This window comes from Schistocerca piceifrons, chromosome 2 (genome assembly GCF_021461385.2).
Source record: "Schistocerca piceifrons isolate TAMUIC-IGC-003096 chromosome 2, iqSchPice1.1, whole genome shotgun sequence".
NCBI classification, from domain to species: Eukaryota; Metazoa; Arthropoda; class Insecta; order Orthoptera; family Acrididae; genus Schistocerca; species Schistocerca piceifrons.
Window position 1 is genome coordinate 691433587 of NC_060139.1, and position 19316 is coordinate 691452902.

Consider the following 19316-nt stretch of genomic DNA (forward strand, 5'->3'; position numbering starts at 1 on the left):
GTTCAAAGAATGGTTTCACGGCCAGTTTGTTCCCTCTGTTTGACAGTTTTCTAAGGAAAGTCATTTTTCTGCCCGTGCAGTCCTTTTGATAACGCGCCAGCACTGGGGAATTATGTGATGGAGAAATTATGGCGAAGTTTTTGCCTCAGAATGTTACACCATTTCTACAGCCGATGCACCAGGGCATACTGCAAACATTAAAACTGATTTACAGAAAACAATTTTTAAGAATGCTGATCCAAGATGATAACATTCCTTGAGTGGAAAAAAATAAAGACCAATGTGAAGGATATTCCACAAGATTTCGGGATTGCAGCCGGATCTCATCGACTTCTTTCCACGATATTTCGGCTGACAACCCTACAGCCATCTTCAGGCGAGTGTTTGACACTGGAGATTGCTAGTGCAAGTTGCTCTATTTATACATAAAAGTGCCGCAGGCGCGCATGCGCAAGTTACCATAGCATGCGCGCCACCTGTCGATTCCAAGGCCCTCTACGATATTACTGCATCTATGGAACGCAATCGAATGCGTGAAAAAGTAAAACATGCACGCAGACGTGTCCAAAACAATAAAATGCAAAATTTCAATATTAAAATTAAAATTACTTGTCGCTCGACATGTCAGAAACCATAAAAAGTTTTCTTTTGGTTGAAATTAAAGAAATCAATGGGTCCCAGGCCTTATTCAATAAAAAGCCGCCATCACGATTAATGAGATTTTCTGCTAAACGTATTTCCACAGATTCCTTCACAACTGAATCCCAGAAGGATCTCGATGGGGCCAGGCTTTTCGTGGCCGAATAATCCATAGTATGTCCTGTGGAAATACAATGTTCGGCTATGGCCGACTTACTGGGCTGTAAAAGGCGAGTGTGGCACTCATGTTCAACGCAGCGGTCGTGTACTGTGCGTGTGGTTTGACCAATGTAGGCTTTCCCACACTCGCAAGGTATTTTATAAATTCCAGCCTTCCGTAATCCCAGATCATCCTTGGCTGAGTCCAGAAGAGCACGAGTCTTTGTAGGTGGCTGGAAGATTGCTTTCACACGATGTTTCTTTAAAATTCTGCTTACTTTCAATGAAATGTTCCCGACATATGGGAGAAATGCTCTGGACTTAAACAACTCCTTATCCTCTTGATCCTGTGGGTGGTCACGTTTTTTCCTCCTTAAAGCAGTACTGACCTGATGTGCAGAATATCCATAATATGCACCTTTTAGGGGCAGTTTCCCACCCCAACAGCAAGGAAATGCCGTGAACCTCTGTCCACTCCTCTGCCCTCTTTGACAAGGCTATTGGCAGAACAGGGTGACTTCTTATGCCAGAAGTCTTTGACCACCATTGGTGATGATTTTTATTCAAAATTTAATCAGTCGCGAGTTATTACACCAGGATCAAGGATATTTTGATTACTAGTCAAAGATGCCACCTGTAGTCCATGGGTGTTTCTGTACGACCTGGCTGAACTATGTTAGTGTTAGTCTTAAAACTATATTTATATCCTGCAAATTAACAATCTGCTATTGTAGAACTGGTTCAAAATATTTAATTGGAAAATAATTTGCTAAAACTGCAGTTAGTAATTACAATAATAGATATTATTTTGCAGAATAAAAGGTGTTGTCAAGGAGAAATTTTTTCGGTTTATTTTCAAATTTTAGTATTCTGTGTGCCAGACATCACTGGGCAAGTGATTAAAAATTGTAGTTGCAGCATTGTGCACCCCATTTTGTGCTTAAGATGTTCTTAATGTGGAGTGATGTCTTTTTTTTTTCTTCTGGTTTGTACATCAAGGTTTGTTTTGAGCTTCAATGAATTATTTACAACAAACTTCATGAGGGGCTAAATGTACTGTGAAGCAGTAGTCAGAACACGTAACTACTTAAAAAGACTTCTACAAGGGCAGTTCAATAAGTAATGCAACACATTTTTTTTCTCGGCCAATTTTGGTTGAAAAAACCGGAAATTTCTTGTGGAATATTTTCAAACATTCCCGCTTCGTCTCGTATAGTTTCGTTGACTTCCGACAGGTGGCAGCGCTGTACGGAGCTGTTAAAATGGCGTCTGTAACGGATGTGCGTTGCAAACAACGGGCAGTGATTGAGTTTCTTTTGGCGGAAAACCAGGGCATCTCAGATATTCATAGGCGCTTGCAGAATGTCTACGGTGATCTGGCAGTGGACAAAAGCACGGTGAGTCGTTGGGCAAAGCGTGTGTCATCATCGCCGCAAGGTCAAGCAAGACTGTCTGATCTCCCGCGTGCGGGCCGGCCGTGCACAGCTGTGACTCCTGCAATGGCGGAGCGTGCGAACACACTTGTTCGAGATGATCGACGGATCACCATCAAACAACTCAGTGCTCAACTTGACATCTCTGTTGGTAGTGCTGTCACAATTGTTCACCAGTTGGGATATTCAAAGGTTTGTTCCCGCTGGGTCCCTCATTGTCTAACCGAACACCATAAAGAGCAAAGGAGAACCATCTGTGCGGAATTGCTTGCTCGTCATGTGGCTGAGGGTGACAATTTCTTGTCAAAGATTGTTACAGGCGATGAAACATGGGTTCATCACTTCGAACCTGAAACAAAACGGCAATCAATGGAGTGGCGCCACACCCACTCCCCTACCAAGAAAAAGTTTAAAGCCATACCCTCAGCCGGTAAAATCATGGTTACAGTCTTCTGGGACGCTGAAGGGGTTATTCTGTTCGATGTCCTTCCCCATGGTCAAACGATCAACTCTGAAGTGTATTGTGCTACTCTTCAGAAATTGAAGAAATGACTTCAGCTTGTTCGTAGGCACAAAAATCTGAACGAACTTCTCCTTCTTCATGACAACGCAAGACCTCACACAAGTCTTCGCACCCGAGAGGATCTCACAAAACTTCAATGGATTGTTCTTCCTCATGGACCCTACAGCCCCGATCTCACACCGTCGGATTTCCATATGTTTGACCCAATGAAGGACGCAATCGGTGGGAGGCACTACGTGGATGAGGAAGTAGTTATTAATGCAGTACGACGTTGGCTCCGACATCGACCAGTGGAATGGTACCGTGCAGGCATACAGGCCCTCATTTCAAGGTGGCGTAAGGCCGTAGCATTCAATGGAGATTACGTTGAAAAATAGTGTTGTGTAGCTAAAAGATTGGGGAATAACCTGGTGTATTTCAATGCTGAATAAAACAACCCCTGTTTCAGAAAAAAATGTGTTGCATTACTTATTGAACTGCCCTCGTACAAGGTGATCGTGGACGAGCACCACATATTAGTCTTACGGCATGTTTTTGAGCAATGAAAACTTCCTTTTCAAAAAATGAGTTACACCAAAACATTTTCTATATGGTGTTATATTGAATGAAAATATACAAAATGTCAACTTAACTGATTTGTCTCTCCCCAATATTTGCAATGATTCTAAGTGCAGATGTGGCTGAACAAAGTTGATTTACGAATTTGAAAATGTACTCTTTGCTGTTGAAAGAATCATCAGTATTGACACCTAAGAATTTTGGAGTTTTCACCTCATTTTTTTATTTCCTCACCATGTGTTACAGTTGTTATTCATGTCATATCTTCTTAAAATTGAGAATGAGGTCATTCGTACAAAATCGGGCAAAAATACTTTTAATACCATTGTTTACCATTCTTCTGTTGGTGCATGTATGCTTGGATTGATTACAACCCTAGTGTTATTCAGAAGAAGAACTGGTTGTGCTTTTTGTGCACAAGATATTAAATTATTTACAAATACACTCCTGGAAATTGAAATAAGAACACCGTGAATTCATTGTCCCAGGAAGGGGAAACTTTATTGACACATTCCTGGGGTCAGATACATCACATGATCACACTGACAGAACCACAGGCACATAGACACAGGCAACAGAGCATGCACAATGTCGGCACTAGTACAGTGTATATCCACCTTTCGCAGCAATGCAGGCTGCTATTCTCCCATGGAGACGATCGTAGAGATGCTGGATGTAGTCCTGTGGAACGGCTTGCCATGCCATTTCCACCTGGCACCTCAGTTGGACCAGCGTTCGTGCTGGACGTGCAGACCGCGTGAGACGACGCTTCATCCAGTCCCAAACATGCTCAATGGGGGACAGATCCGGAGATCTTGCTGGCCAGGGTAGTTGACTTACACCTTCTAGAGCACGTTGGGTGGCACGGGATACATGCGGACGTGCACTGTCCTGTTGGAACAGCAAGTTCCTTTGCCGGTCTAGGAATGGTAGAACGATGGGTTCGATGACGGTTTGGATGTACCGTGCACTATTCAGTGTCCCCTCGACTATCACCAGTGGTGTATGGCCAGTGTAGGAGATCGCTCCCCACACCATGATGCCGGGTGTTGGCCCTGTGTGCCTTGGTCGTATGCAGTCCTGATTGTGGCACTCACCTGCACGGCGCCAAACACGCATACGACCATCATTGGCACCAAGGCAGAAGCGACTCTCATCGCTGAAGACGACACGTCTCCATTCGTCCCTCCATTCACGCCTGTCGCGACACCACTGGAGGCGGGCTGCACGATGTTGGGGCGTGAGCAGAAGACGGCCTAACGGTGTGCGGGACCGTAGCCCAGCTTCATGGAGACGGTTGCGAATGGTCCTCGCCGATACCCCAGGAGCAACAGTGTCCCTAATTTGCTGGGAAGTGGCGGTGCGGTCCCCTACGGCACTGCGTAGGATCCTACGGTCTTGGCGTGCATCCGTGCGTCGCTGCGGTCCGGTCCCAGGTCGACAGGCACGTGCACCTTCCGCCGACCACTGGCGACAACATCGATGTACTGTGGAGACCTCACGCCCCACGTGTTCAGCAATTCGGCGGTACGTCCACCCGGCCTCCCGCATGCCCACTATACGCCCTCGCTCAAAGTCCGTCAACTGCACATACGGTTCACGTCCACGCTGTCGCGGCATGCTACCAGTGTTAAAGACTGCGATGGAGCTCCGTATGCCACGGCAAACTGGCTGACACTGACGGCGGCGGTGCACAAATGCTGCGCAGCTAGCGCCATTCGACGGCCAACACCGCGGTTCCTGGTGTGTCCGCTGTGCCGTGCGTGTGATCATTGCTTGTACAGCCCTCTCGCAGTGTCCGGAGCAAGTATGGTGGGTCTGACACACCAGTATCAATGTGTTCTTTTTTCCATTTCCAGGAGTGTATGAACAACAATAGTGGACCTAAGACTGAGTCTTGGGGAACCCCATACATGAATTCTCCCATTGGAAGACTCTCGCCTGATTATATTGGTTGAATTACCAAGTACAACCTTCTGCATTCTTTTGGTTAGATATGACATAATCCATTGTTGGCTACCCCATCAATTCCATAAAACCATAGTTTATCTAGGAGAATATTGTGATTCACACAATCAACTGTTTTCGATTGGCTACAGAAAATCCCAACTACTGCTATTTTGTTGATTAATGAACATGAAAATACCATTCTCAGTACAGCAACTCTACTGAAATCCAAACTGTGATTTACTGAGGATGTTATTATTACTCAGGTGAGATACTTCTCTAGAATACATAAGCTTCTCAAAAATTTTGTAAAATGATGTCAGTTGTGAAACAGGTTGGAAGTTATTGATATCTATCCTATCACCTTTTGTATTTAGTGGCTTACAAGGACATATATTAATCTCTCTGGAAAAAACAGCTTGAGTTAGTGATGCATTACATATTTCGCAAACAGCATAGTGAACGCATTATTGTGACCAAGATAGACACGAAGCCCACGCCTACTACAGTAGTACAAGTTTATATGCCAACTAGCTCTGCAGATGCCGAAGAAATTGATGAAATGTATGATGAGATAAAAGAAATTATTCAGGTAGTGAAGGGAGACAAAAATTTAATAGTCATGGGTGACGAATTCGTCAGTAGGAAAAGGGAGAGAAGGAAACATAGTAGGTGAACATGGATTGGGGCTAAGAAATGAAAGAGGAAGCTGCCTGGTAGAATTTTGCACAGAGCATAACTTAATCATAGCTAATACTTGGTTTAAGAATCATGAAAGAAGGTTGTATACATGGAAGAACCCTGGAGATACTAAAAGGTATCAGATAGATTATATAATGGTAAGACAGAGATTTAGGAACCAGGTTTTAAATTGTAAGACATTTCCAGGGGCAGATGTGGACTCTGACCACAATCTATTGGTTATGACCTGTAGATTAAAACTGAAGAAACTGCAAAAAAGTGGGAATTTTAGGAGATGGGACCTGGATAAACTGAAAGAACCAGAGGTTGTACAGAGTTTCAGGGAGAGCATAAGGGAACAATTGACAGGAATGGGGGAAAGAACTACAGTAGAAGAAGAATGGGTAGCTTTGAGGGATGAAGTAGCGAAGGCAGCAGAGAATCAAGTAGGTAAAAAGATGAGGGCTAGTAGAAATCCTTGGGTAACAGAAGAAATATTGAATTTAATTGATGAAAGGAGAAAATATAAAAATGCAGTAAATGAAGCAGGCAAAAAGGAATACAAACGTCTCAAAAATGAGTTCGACAGGAAGTGCAAAATGGCTAAGCAGGGATGGATAGAGGACAAATGTAAGGATGTAGAGGCCTATCTCACTAGGGGTAAGATAGATACTGCCTACAGGAAAATTAAAGAGACCTTTGGAGATAAGAGAATGACTTGTATGAATATCAAGAGCTCAGATGGAAACCCAGCTCTAAGCAAAGAAGGGAAAGCAGAAAGGTGGAAGGAGTATATAGAGGGTCTATACAAAGGCAATGTACTGGAGGACAATATTATGGAAATGGAAGAGGGTGTAGATGAAGATGAAATGGGAGATATGATACTGCGTGAAGAGTTTGACAGAGCACTGAAAGACCTGAGTCGAAACAAGGGCCCCGGAGTAGACAACATTCCATTGGAACTACTGACAGCCTTGGGAGAGCCAGTCCTGACAAAACTCTACCATCTGGTGAGCAAGATGTATGAAACAGGTGAAATACCCTCAGACTTCAAGAAGAATATAATAATTCCAATCCCAAAGAAAGCAGGTGTTGACAGATGTGAAAATTACCGAACTATCAGTTTAATAAGTCACAGCTGCAAAATACTAACACGAATACTGTACAGACGAATGGAAAAACTAGTAGAAGCCAACCTCGGGGAGGATCAGTTTGGATTCCGTAGAAACACTGGTACACGTGAGGCAATACTGACCTTACAACTTATCTTAGAAGAAAGATTAAGGAAAGGCAAACCTACGTTTCTAGCATTTGTAGACTTAGAGAAAGCTTTTGACAATGTTGATTGGAATACTCTCTTTCAAATTCTAAAGGTGGCAGGGGCAAAATAAAGGGAGCAAAAGGCTACTTACAATTTGTACAGAAACCAAATGGCAGTTATAAGAGTCGAGGGGCACGAAGGGGGAGCAGTGGTTGGGAAGGGAGTGAGACAGGATTGTAGCCTATCCCTGATGTTATTCAATCTGTATATTGAGCAAGCAATAAAGGAAGCAAAAGAAAAGTTCGGAGTAGGTATTAAAATCCATGGAGAAGGAATAAAAACTTTGAGGTTTGCTGATGACATTGTAATTCTGTCAGAGACAGCAAAGGACTTGGAAGAGCAGTTGAACGGAATGGACAGTGTCTCGAAAGGAGGGTATAAGATGAACATCAACAAAAGCAAAACGAGGATAATGGAATGTAGTTGAATTAAATTGGGTGATGCTGAGGGAATTAGATTAGGAAATGAAACACTTAAAGTAGTAAAGGAGTTTTGCTATTTAGGGAGTAAAATAACTGATGATGGTCGAAGTAGAGAGGATATAAAATGTAGACTGGCAATGGCAAGGAAAGCGTTTCTGAAGAAGAAAAATTTGTTAACATTGAGTATAGATTTAAATGTCAGGAAGTCATTTCTGAAAGTATTTGTATGGAGTGTAGCAATGTATGGAAGTGAAACGTGGACGATAAATAGCTTAGACAAGAAGAGAATAGAAGCTTTCGAAATGTGGTGCTACAGAAGAATGCTGAAGATTAGATGGTTTGATCACATAACTAATGAGGAGGTATTGAATAGAATTGGGGAGAAGAGGAGCTTGTGGCACAACTTGACTAGAAGAAGGGATCGGTTGATAGGACATGTTCTGAGACATCGAGGATCACCAATTTAGTATTGGAGGGCAGCGTGGAGGGTAAAAATCATAGAGGGAGACCAAGAGATGAATACACTAAGCAGATTCAGAAGGATGTAGTCTGCAGTAGGTACTGGGAGATGAAGAAGCTTGTACAGGATAGAGTAGCATGGAGAGCTGCATCAAACCAGTCTCAGGACTGAAGACCACAACAACAACATGTTTCATACTCTATTGGAAACACCATCAAAACCAGATGAGCTTTTATTTATGAGGGAGTATATAATTTTCTTACTTTCAGAAGAAGAAGTTGGTGATACATTGATATGATTCATTTTTATATGCTGTGTTTTCAACATGCTGCTGTGATTTTTTCATTGAACTGTTTGTGCCTATATTTTCTGTTATGTTTAGGAAATGATCACGTAACTTCGGACTGATCTTTCTTAGCCCGTCCACACAATTCAGTAGTGATGTTATCCTCTTCTGTTACTGGATGACCTGTCTCTCAGTTCACTACATTCCATATAGCCTTAAGTTGTGAGAATTACCGAGTTCTGACATAGTTTGGTTGTTCCTTCATTAACAAAAAAACATCACTCGGGGAACATGTCCTCAGTATCTTCCCAAATGTATTCAGAAGTTGCAATAAGCCGGCATCAGAGCCATCCTTTGTCTGTTTTTTCCTTCTTCCTTCATTCTCTGTCTCTTCACCTTGCTCCACTTTGAGATTTGAGGTCTCTCTCTGTTTATTCTTCACACTACGTGCTCCTGAAGGCCAGACCATGCGTTTGATGCGTTCAGGTGACTGACTAACATGTAATTCCTAGGCCTGGGTAGACAGGTAGGGTTTGCACGTGCCACTGGTACTGGTCAGGCATAGGGAAGGGTGACTGCCTAAGCTGTTACCTTCCCAGTTGCCAATTGGTCCCTCTGTCTGGAGTTTCTGGAGATGAGACCTGTTGTGTGAAGAATCACCTAAGACAGCTGGAAGGAGTGCACCATCAGAGATGCTAGAAATCATGGGCGATTTTTTTGCAATGAGCTAGTTATCTTCATCTCGGTCAATGTCAAATAACTGTATGTGGAATGAGGCTAAAGATTCAATGACTCTCCCAGCTGCATCTCAGTTCCTCATGGTGTCACATACTGAAGGAGGTCATTTAATCCGTTTATAATTGAGAAAGCTTTTGTTGCAATTGCAGGCTCTGTGAAGTCCTGCTCTCACTTACATAATGAGACTTTGATTCAGGAAACCAATTGTGCTTTTCAAGCACAACTGCTCACAGATATCATGTTCATTTGAAGACCCATCATACACTGAATTCTTTGTGTGGTGTTATTTACACTCAGTTGCTTGATAATGAGACTGAGGGGGGAATCCAATGTTATCTATCTGATCAGGGTTTCACTGTGGTCCATTGGGTAATGAAGGAGGTTGATGCATACTTACTGCCTACACACACTCTTTTCTTAACACCTGGTCGAGTAGTGCTTCCATCAAAGATTAAGGCAAGCTATGATGTCATCACGGTCTGATTGTGCATTCCAAAACCGATGCATTGCTAATAGTGTCAGCATTATAACCACATTCGCATGTCCTGTCAAAACACGGCCAAATGTGTTACTTGTGGTAGAAATGCTCACAAGGGCAATTGCCAGCCTCCTCCTCCCCACTGTATCAATTATAAGGGTGACCATGTCACGTCGTACCACAAGTGTCCCATGCGTCTCAATGAACGGGTCATTCAGCAGATCCAGGTGAAGGAAAAAGTTTCCTACCCTGCTACTCTCAAGTTGTTGGATAGTCAAAAGCCCTGCATTTTACTATCTAGCACTTATAGTATCATTCTTGCTACACCTTAATCCACGAAGGACATGGCTATGCTGACTAGCAACCTCCAATTCAGGACTATAATTGCGACATCACACAGTATCATGATGACATTCCCAGCTCCTTCTCCTATAGCTGTGCAACAAGCCACCAAATCTTCACCTCCAGTGGCAAAATCAGCTGCTACACAACTGGCAGGACAAAAAGAACTCTCCTGCAAAGACCTTTTATGTCTCTCCAGCCAACAAACATTTGCGTCTTTGTCTGCCAACCATAAACGTTCTAAAAAAAAAATCAAACAAAGGCAAATGTTCTTCTACTTTCCTGATCTGGAGATCCTCTTTAATGGTGTCACAGCATGACAGTCAACTGGCCATCTTCCATTTTGCCAGCACCCACTGCCTGCTGTTTTTCTGCCCTGGAGTCTGCAGGCTGACCCAGGCAGAATGCTGATACCTCCATAGATTTCATGGAACAGGATTTTCCAGCCTCTGCACCCTGTACAAGAGTCTGTGTTGACTTCCCTTTGTTTGTGCCCTCCTCACTATTCCGTGTTATGACTCTTCTCCAGTGAACATCCATGGCATTAGATCCAACCAGGAGGAATTAAGGTGGCTCTTGGGATCATAACATCCACTTGTTTTCTGCCTCCAATGAAATTATGCCCTTGCGACAACTTTGACCTCTCGCGTTCCTTCTGGTATGCTTTTACTCCCCCCCCAACAAAACGCATTCCATCTCATTGGGGAGTCATGCTGCTTATTTGGTTTGGCATTCGTAGCCAAACCATCTCCTTGAACATCCAGCTGCAAGCTGTTGCAGTCAACATTTTCCTTCCTCCTTTCACCATTTGTAACATTACATCCTTCTGTAATTTGCTGTCACCAGGGCAGACCTACTCCAGCTTATTGGTCACTCCTTCACCCCTTTTGACTGCTCAATGACTTTAATGCCCATGATCCGCTTTGGGGCTCTTTGGGAACCTGTCTGAGAAGTTCGCTTGTCGCTGGCTTTCTCAATCAACTCAACCTCATCTGTCTTAACACTGGAGCAGTCACATCTCTATGCAGAAGCTGCCAAACTACCACTTTCGTACTGGCATGATGACCTCCTCAGTGGATAAAGATGCCATTTGTCTTCCGTTCCCAGCCACCCATTCTATACCACATTTTCCGATAATTCCCTTGACCGCCGGTATGGGCGTGCCCATCATTTCTGCTCTCTCAAAGCTTGCTTTTGGCTGCCACTCTGGTTGCTTAACTTCATGCACCCTGCCACATTCCTAACCTTCGCTTTGTGTGACAGTCCACGTTCATCTTGAATTTCATTCACTTCCGAAGGACACTACTCTGGATTCAATCTATTAATGTAAGTTTCTTGACCTTCGCACGCAACTTAGAGCCATCAGTGTACACGAGGTTCCTACCGCTATGATTGACCACATTGTAGGGTGTGCCTTCGGCATTGGCACTGGTTGTTTTTGGTGTCAGCTTCCAGAACACTGCTCGATTTTTACAGCAGAGCTCTTTGTCCTATATCAGGCCACCCCGTACACCCAATGACAAAGGCTTTTTAATTGTGATTTTTCTCCAATTCTCTCAGTGCCCTTCAGAGCCTGTGTGTGCTGGTACACAGTCCATTCCTTAGTAGAACAGGTCCAAGAAAGGTTACACTTGTTGACTGTAGCAGGAGCCACTGTGCTGTTCATGTGGGTTCCTGGTCACATTGGTCTGGTAAGAAATGGCACTGCTGCCAAGGCTGCAGTCCTCCTACCTCAGCCTGCTAGCTCTTCAATTCCTTCGGGTGATCTCCAAGTTGCTGGCTGTCTGCGGGATGGTGTCACTTTGGCATCACCACTGGTCTTGCCTTCACGGGAACAAGCTCAGAGAAATTGAACCTCTCCCAATGGCTTGGCCAACCTTTTCTCGGCCCTCTAGTCATGAGAAGATAATTTTAGCTATGTTGTGTATTGGACACTGTCTTTTTAACCATGGCTGTTTGTTATGTGGCAATTCCCCACCACTTTGTGCTCATTATCACCAATCTTCCACAGTTCATCATTTTCTGACCCACTGCTCTTTTTTTTAACCGCTGATGTTTGAGTGTATGTTTGTCATATGACTTATCAGCCATTTTTAGCGAATGACACGTGGGCTGTCAATCACATTTTACTTTTGATCCATCATTGCAATATGGCGAATGACATTTAATCTTTGGTTAGGGACTTCTGATGTCTCTACTGTGTATTTTGTGGACCTTTCTCCAAGGGGAAGTCTTTATTTTTAGCTCTTTTTCCTTCCATCGATTGGGCTTGGCATGTAGTCACTTTTAACTTCTTTGTGTTCTTAGGTTATGACAAGGACATCTCAGCTAAGTACAAAGGTGTACAAAGGCTTAAATTCTGTTGTCATTTGTCTGCTACCTAACATTTTAACATCTCCCCTTCCCCTTGACTCCTTTTTGTTTTAGTATATAGTTTAGTTTATGTAACATTACTTTTTCACTTGTGCTTAAGATTTTGTAGTGTGTTAAGTTATGCTCTTGTACTACAGGTGGCATTCTGGAGACAGCTGCAAACCCATTGAATCCTATGTCCACGAATGGCTTGATTTGGGTGTTCAGTATATAGGAGGCTGCTGCAGAACATATCCTGCAGATATTAGTAAAATCCGTGATACTGTCGAGTCATGGACACGTGATCATGTTAGTGGTAAAAATAAAAAAGAATTATAAAAATTCACCTGTTCCAGAGACAGTATGATAAAACTCATCGATTTAATGCTATATATTATTACTCTTGTTGTTAATACCAATATTACAGTTAAAGAACCATTAAGTTTGCTATAGCTTTTATGAATTTTGCAGTTACTTAATTTCTTTCTTTCTTTGCTTGATGGGAACTATGTTCCTTTAAAGTGAGATTGTTTTGTATTTGTAAAATACAAATCTGCTAATAGAAACTAAACTAAACTAAATTCTTCTACCGACATTCTGCAGGCAGGGAAGAAATTAGCTTATATGAATAGGCATTTAATGGATGTCACTGTGTGTGTCACATCTATGAGCTACAAGTGTGTATTACCTTCCCATAATTTTGCATATTGCTTACATCTTATAATTTCATTATTTTAATGAAAACAAAAACTAAGTTACTTTTCTGAGATGAGGATACAGGTACTGGAGAAGAAATCTTGGTGACACAAATCAAACAAGTAAGAAGACTGATGAACAAGAAGGAAATAAAGGAAGAGTAAATAGACCATTCGATTTCCCCGTAACAGGGCGTCTACATGAAAACCTAAATCTGGATGAGGATTTGAACCACCAACTGCATGTCCAGTATCTTACCACTGCACCATATGTTTACATCATATGTAATGTTGTCTCTTTTATACATGAGTAATTCGAGTTCTGAAACTGATGAAACATAGAGCACCCTCACAACACAGAAATCAAATGACAACCAATGTAGTGGAATCAGTTGCATCAGTTCAAAAAGTATAGAAAAGGCATTTTTATTTTAAACTATTGCAATTTATATGCAGCTGCTACACCACAAGCAGCTTTCAGTAGAATCGGTCTGTTACTTGAAGGAAGTCCAGTACAAAAGTGATTAAAGTTTTTATCTTTGAAACAGGGGAATAACCTCACTACATTTATGTCAGTTTTATTCAGCAAAGGTCCACAATGAATGGCCACTATTACTGAAATGTTCTGGATAATCTACAACCAACCCTGCAAGAGGAATTACAAAAAAAGTTTTTGAAATGTATTGTTTCTTTTTACATTGGATAAGGGTTTTTTACCCAAACTGAATTAATTACGTTTCAGAAGAAATTATTGAGCAGCTACATTTGTAGTTAAGGCATAAAGGTAAATAATTTTGCACCACAGTTGGGCACAATAACTTGGTTGAAGCCTAAATGGTATTTTGTATGACATAATTTAAACTTACTGTACCAATGGGAGGGACATTTTACTAAGCCTTATATGTAGTGTCACATGAGCTTCTCCAATATACGAATTGGAAGTTCTTTTAATTGTTGACAAAAATGAAATTGCGAGTAGTTACGATGTTGTCTGTAACAAATAAGCTACAAATGCTGACATTGCACATACAGAATTTCAGAATGACAATGCTTACAAACAAACTCTTAGTCTCTCTTTTTATAGTCTTGTTTATTGAAAATGATAATACAAAATACAAATCACTGGGTATTCATTCATAAAAATTTGCACACATAAACACAAACTGCATATCTCTGCAAGAAGTCCATTAAGTAAGAAAAAGTCAGCTTTCTTCCCACTTCAAACCAGCAGACAGCAAGTTGGAACATACTAATTTTTGAAAGGTAGCTCTAGCTTTGGATTCCTCTTCAAGTCTTGCCGAAATTCTAGCAATATCAGCCTGAAGATCTTTCACCTGATCTTTAAGGGCGTAAACAGTGTCAACCAAGCTCCTGCAAATATAAGTAGTGTAATGATAGATTTTTTTTTAATTGTAACAATGAACTGCAGAGCATTTAAAGCTACAAATTACAAAATCAAGGCATTTGTAAGTACAAATACACATGAAAGCCACAATTCAATAACGTGATACATCTCTACTGAAGCTGTCTGTATAAGTCATTTTGTTTAACTAAGCACTTAATAGTTGCTTTTGATCGTAAAAGACTCTGTGTTGTTGTTGGCTTCAGCCCTGAGACTGGTTTGATGCTACTCTATCCTGTGCAAGCCTCTTCATCTCCCAGTACTTACTGCAACCTACATCCTTCTGAATCTGCTTAGTGTATTCATCTCTCGGTCTCCCTCTATGATTTTTACCCTCCACGGTGCCCTCCAATGCTAAATTTGTGATCCCTTGATGCCTCAGAACATGTCCTATCGACCGGTCCCTTCTTCTAGTCAAGTTGTGCCACCAACTCCTCTTCTCCCCAATTCTATTCAATACCTCCTCATTAGTTATGTGATCTACTCACCTAATCTTCAGCATTCTTCTGTAGCACCACATTTCGAAAGCTTCTATTCTCTTCTTGTCCAAACTATTTATCGTCCATGTTTCACTACATACATGGCTACACTCCATACAAATACTTTCAGAAACGACTTACTGACACTTAAATCTAGACTCGATGTTAACAAATTTCTCTTCTTCAGAAAAGCTTTTCTTGCCATTGCCAGTCTACATTTTATATCCTCTCTACTTTGACCATCATCAGTTATTTTGCTCCCCAAATAGCAAAACACCTTTACTACTATAAGTGTCTCATTTCCTAATCTAATTCCCTCAGCATCACCCGACTTAATTCGACTATATTCCATTATCCTCTTTTTGCTTTTGTTGATGTTCATCTTATATCCTCCTTTCAAGACACTGTCCATTCTGTTCAACTGCTCTTCCAAGACCTTTGCTGTCTCTGACAGAATTACAATGTCATCGGTGAACCTCAACATTTTTATTTCTTCTCCATGGACTTTAATACCTACTCCGATTTTTCTTTTGTTTCCTTCACTGCTTGTTCAATATACAGATTGAATAACATCGGGGACAGGCTACAATCCTGTCTCACTCCCTTTCCAACCGCTGCTTCCCTTTCATGCCCCTCGACTCTTATAACTGCCATCTGGTTTCTGTACAAATTGTAAATAGCCTTTCGCTCCCTGTATTTTACCCCTGCCACCTTTACAATTTGAAAGAGAGTATTCCAGTCAACATTGTCAAAAGCTTTCTCTATCTTCGCCAAGGTTGGCTTCTACCAGTTTTTCCATTCGTCTGTAAAGAATTCGCGTTAGTATTTTGCAGCTGTGACTTATTAAACTGATAGTTCGGTAATTTTCACATCTGTCAACACCTGATTTCTTTGGGATTGGAATTATTATATTCTTCTTGAAGTCTGAGGGTATTTCGCCTGTCTCATACATCTTGCTCACCAAATGGTAGAGTTTTGTCAGGACTGGCTCTCCCAAGGCCGTCAGTAGTTCCAATGGAATGTTGTCTATTCCCGGAGCCTTGTTTCGACTCAGGTCTTTCAGTGCTCTGTCAAACTCTTCACGCAGTATGATATCTCCCATTTCCATAATATTGTCCTCAAGTACATCACCCTTGTATAGACCCTCTATATACTCCTTCCACCTTACTGCTTTCCCTTCTTTACTTAGAACTGGGTTTACATCTGAGTTCTTGATATTCTTACAGGTGGTCCTCTTTTCTCCAAAGGTCTCTTTAATTTTCCTGTAGGCAGTATCTATCTTATCCCTAGTTAGATATGCCTGTACATCCTTACATATGTCCTCTAGCCATCCCTGCTTACCCATTTTGCGCTTCCTTTCGATCTCATTTTTGAGACGTTTGTATTCCTTTTTGCCTGCTTCGTTTACTGCATTTTTATATTTTCTCCTTTCATCAATTAAATTCAATATTTCTTCTGTTACCCAAGGATTTCTACTAGCCCTCGTCTTTTTACCTACTTGATCCTCTGCTGCCTTCACTACTTCATCCCTCAGAGCTACCCATTCTTCCTCTACTGTATTTCTTTCCCCCATTCCTGTCAATTGTTCCCTTATGCTCTCCCTGAAACTCTGTACAACCTCTGGTTCTTTCAGTTCATCCAGGTCCCATCTCCTTAAATTCCCACCTTTTTGCAGTTTCTTCAGTTTTAATCTACAGTTCATAACCAATAGATTGTGATCAGAGTCCACATCCGCCCCTGGAAATGTCTTACAATTTAAAACCTGGTTCCTAAATCTCTGTCTTACCATTATATAATCTATCTTATACCTTCTAGTATCTCCAGGATTCTTCCATGTATATAACCTTCTTTTATGATTCTTGAACCAAGTGTTAGCTATGATTAAGTTATGCTCTGTGCAAAATTCTACCAGATGGCTTCCTCTTTCATTTCTCTCCCCCAATCCATATTCACCCACTATGTTTCCTTCTCTCCCTTTTCCTACTGACAAATTCCGGTCACCCATGACTATTAAATTTTCGTCTCCCTTCACTACCTGAATAATTTCTTTTATCTCATCATACATTTCATCAATTTCTTCATCATCTGAAAAGACTCTGTACTTAAGGATATTGCAAATACTCATAATTATTCATTTGAACTATGAAATATATTGAATGAAATACAATACTGCAATAATAATCTTACCAATACGGATAACAAACGTGTCCTAACAAGAGTTTTTGGAAAAAATGATTCTAATAATTTGTCTAAGCTTTCCTTTTCATACAGTTTTATTGCCAGTTTAATTTATGGTAGTGAGACATGTACTTTTAATGTAAAAAACATTCTAAAACTTTTGTAATGGTAAGTGAGAATAGAAGACTTGCACATTGAGACTTACCAGAAGAGATAGGAAAACAAACAAATGGTTCAGGTGACAGTGTTAAATGGGTAGCCAAGTGAATGGATGGTAGATGAACCAAACAAATTCTTTGCTGGCTTTCAAGAGACTGGAATAGATGGAGACTAATGGAAGGTGGGTACATGACATTAGAAAACATGCTGCAGTTACATGGATGTGTATAGTTGAAGATCATAACACATGGGAAAATTTTGAGAAGATCTTTACCCTGAAGAGTGTGCTAAGTGGCAGATGATGCTGATTTACAATAATGCATGTGAATCGTATAGGCCTTTACCAAAATACAGTTTCCATTAAAGGCCAGTACAGATGGTGAAGCCAAGTTCTTGGTTTGCTTAGCAATTCCTGAAACTTTCTGCACACCAGATGTATCTAATACAAGGCACAAAAACTAGGAGAAAACCATATATGAAAGCACTGTTTTAACGACTTCAGGTTTGAAATTATATACATCTCAACTTTTGTATCAATATGTTTAAGACAGTAAGTAGTCATAATATTATCTAATAAATAATTTATCTGTCTGTTTCTAAGATAAATGTATGTACGGACTTATGTGTTATTTTGCTGGAACAACATATTCCATTTATGAAAAAACAAAGTTTCACAGGCAATGTATGTTCCCCTCTGAAGATTGGCTTGATCCTAAAACTAATTGTAAGCACAAAAGTCATCAAGAACACTAAAAAGTGGCAGGCTCCACCTATTTTCTCGCTGTAATATTTCTATAGGAGCCCTCAAACTAATATGCATAAAATCCTATCTAAAGGAATTCATGGAGATAAGGACTTTTGTGCAGTCAGCAAATTCCCAATATAGATTAATTAGTTAGGAGAACTGTGGATTATGGAAAGAAATTCAGTGTTCATTTTCAGGCTTTATCACTGCATTCTAGTTTAAATAAATTTAGAGCTCTAAGTGTGAAGAATAACTCAAGTACATTTAATAGGAATATAATTTGAAAGTATGTAGCCCCCAAACAATGTTTATACTACATAAAAATCTTCTGTTTCTCTGTGCCTTCCTTATTTGGCTTCTCCTCTTTTACTACTGATAATTTTTCACTTTTATGAAAATATATAAAAGATGCACTTCTCGGGTTTTGCCGCTGGATCATATTGCATAAGTCATGCAATATTTTATCAGTGCAACTGCTTGACATCTTCAGGTGGTGACAGTTGCTGCTGTCACTGCCGCAAGGCACGACTGATGATAATCACACAGGGCGTCCAAATTTGTCAGGCTGGGAGCAGGCACAGCGCTTGCACGGACAATGCTTACAGTTGGAGTTAGTGGCTCTCCTAGTGCCCCATGCTGGGAGCCGCAGAAAGGCCTTCTGCACATGCACTGTAGGCAATGACTGTGCTACCAGACACTCCTGTGGTTAAAAGCTGAATTAAATCTCAGCAGTGCATTGCATTGAGCCATAAATCAAAAGTTCTTGTTTTCCCTGTTTTGATTAAATGGCTTCCAGGTGGCCCTTACTTGAAAATCTGCCTCATTGTTGGTAACACTGTCTGCCGTACAGATAGGTATGGCATCCTTAGCAACACAGTCGCAGAAATATCATGGTGGGGATAAAATTTCAGTCTTTTCGTAAAACATATGATGCCCTGTGTTTGGGCAATGCTGGTGCTGATTTATCAGGTTGCCCCAGGCATGTATGACGATGGTATTCGATGCCACATTCTTGCACATATCTGCCTACAGACGCCACATTCAGTAAGGCCCCAGTCATGTTTGACCGAGCACACTAAATTCCTCTATTTTGCTGGTGGCCGAAAAACACACTTGATGTCATGCCTTTTTTCTATTCTTGAAGCTGTGCCACCAAAATAGGGAAGAACTCTGTTGCAATGGGTGCCTCCACATATTCATTTACATCTGTGCTTTGAATTTGCTTAGAATGGAATGCATGGTGTATCTGTCTATCAGAATAGCCATTTAGTTGTAATACTGTTCTTAGGTATTGTAGCTCACCAAGTAGACTGTCTTCA

The 19316-nt window shown here is 41.2% G+C and overlaps 2 protein-coding genes across 14 annotated transcripts in view; one reads left to right on the top strand and one right to left on the bottom strand.

The window, feature by feature from the left end:
- Nucleotides 1-12788, top strand: part of LOC124776595 (homocysteine S-methyltransferase 1-like) — a 134039-nt gene extending 121251 nt beyond the window's left edge. For 6 of the 7 annotated variants that reach the window (XM_047251658.1, XM_047251657.1, XM_047251656.1 and 3 more), the window contains one exon: nt 12498-12788. In XM_047251658.1, coding sequence (XP_047107614.1) covers nt 12498-12678 — 181 coding nt within the window. In that variant the 3' untranslated portion in view covers nt 12679-12788. The remainder of the gene's footprint in view (nt 1-12497) is intronic. The other variant, XM_047251661.1, reaches the window with a different exon arrangement.
- Nucleotides 12789-14103: 1315 nt separating this feature from the next.
- LOC124776699 (rho guanine nucleotide exchange factor 7) overlaps nt 14104-19316 on the bottom strand; it is a 134303-nt gene continuing 129090 nt past the window's right edge. For all 7 annotated transcript variants that reach the window (XM_047251810.1, XM_047251809.1, XM_047251804.1 and 4 more), the window contains one exon: nt 14104-14405. In XM_047251810.1, coding sequence (XP_047107766.1) covers nt 14237-14405 — 169 coding nt within the window. In that variant the 3' untranslated portion in view covers nt 14104-14236. The remainder of the gene's footprint in view (nt 14406-19316) is intronic.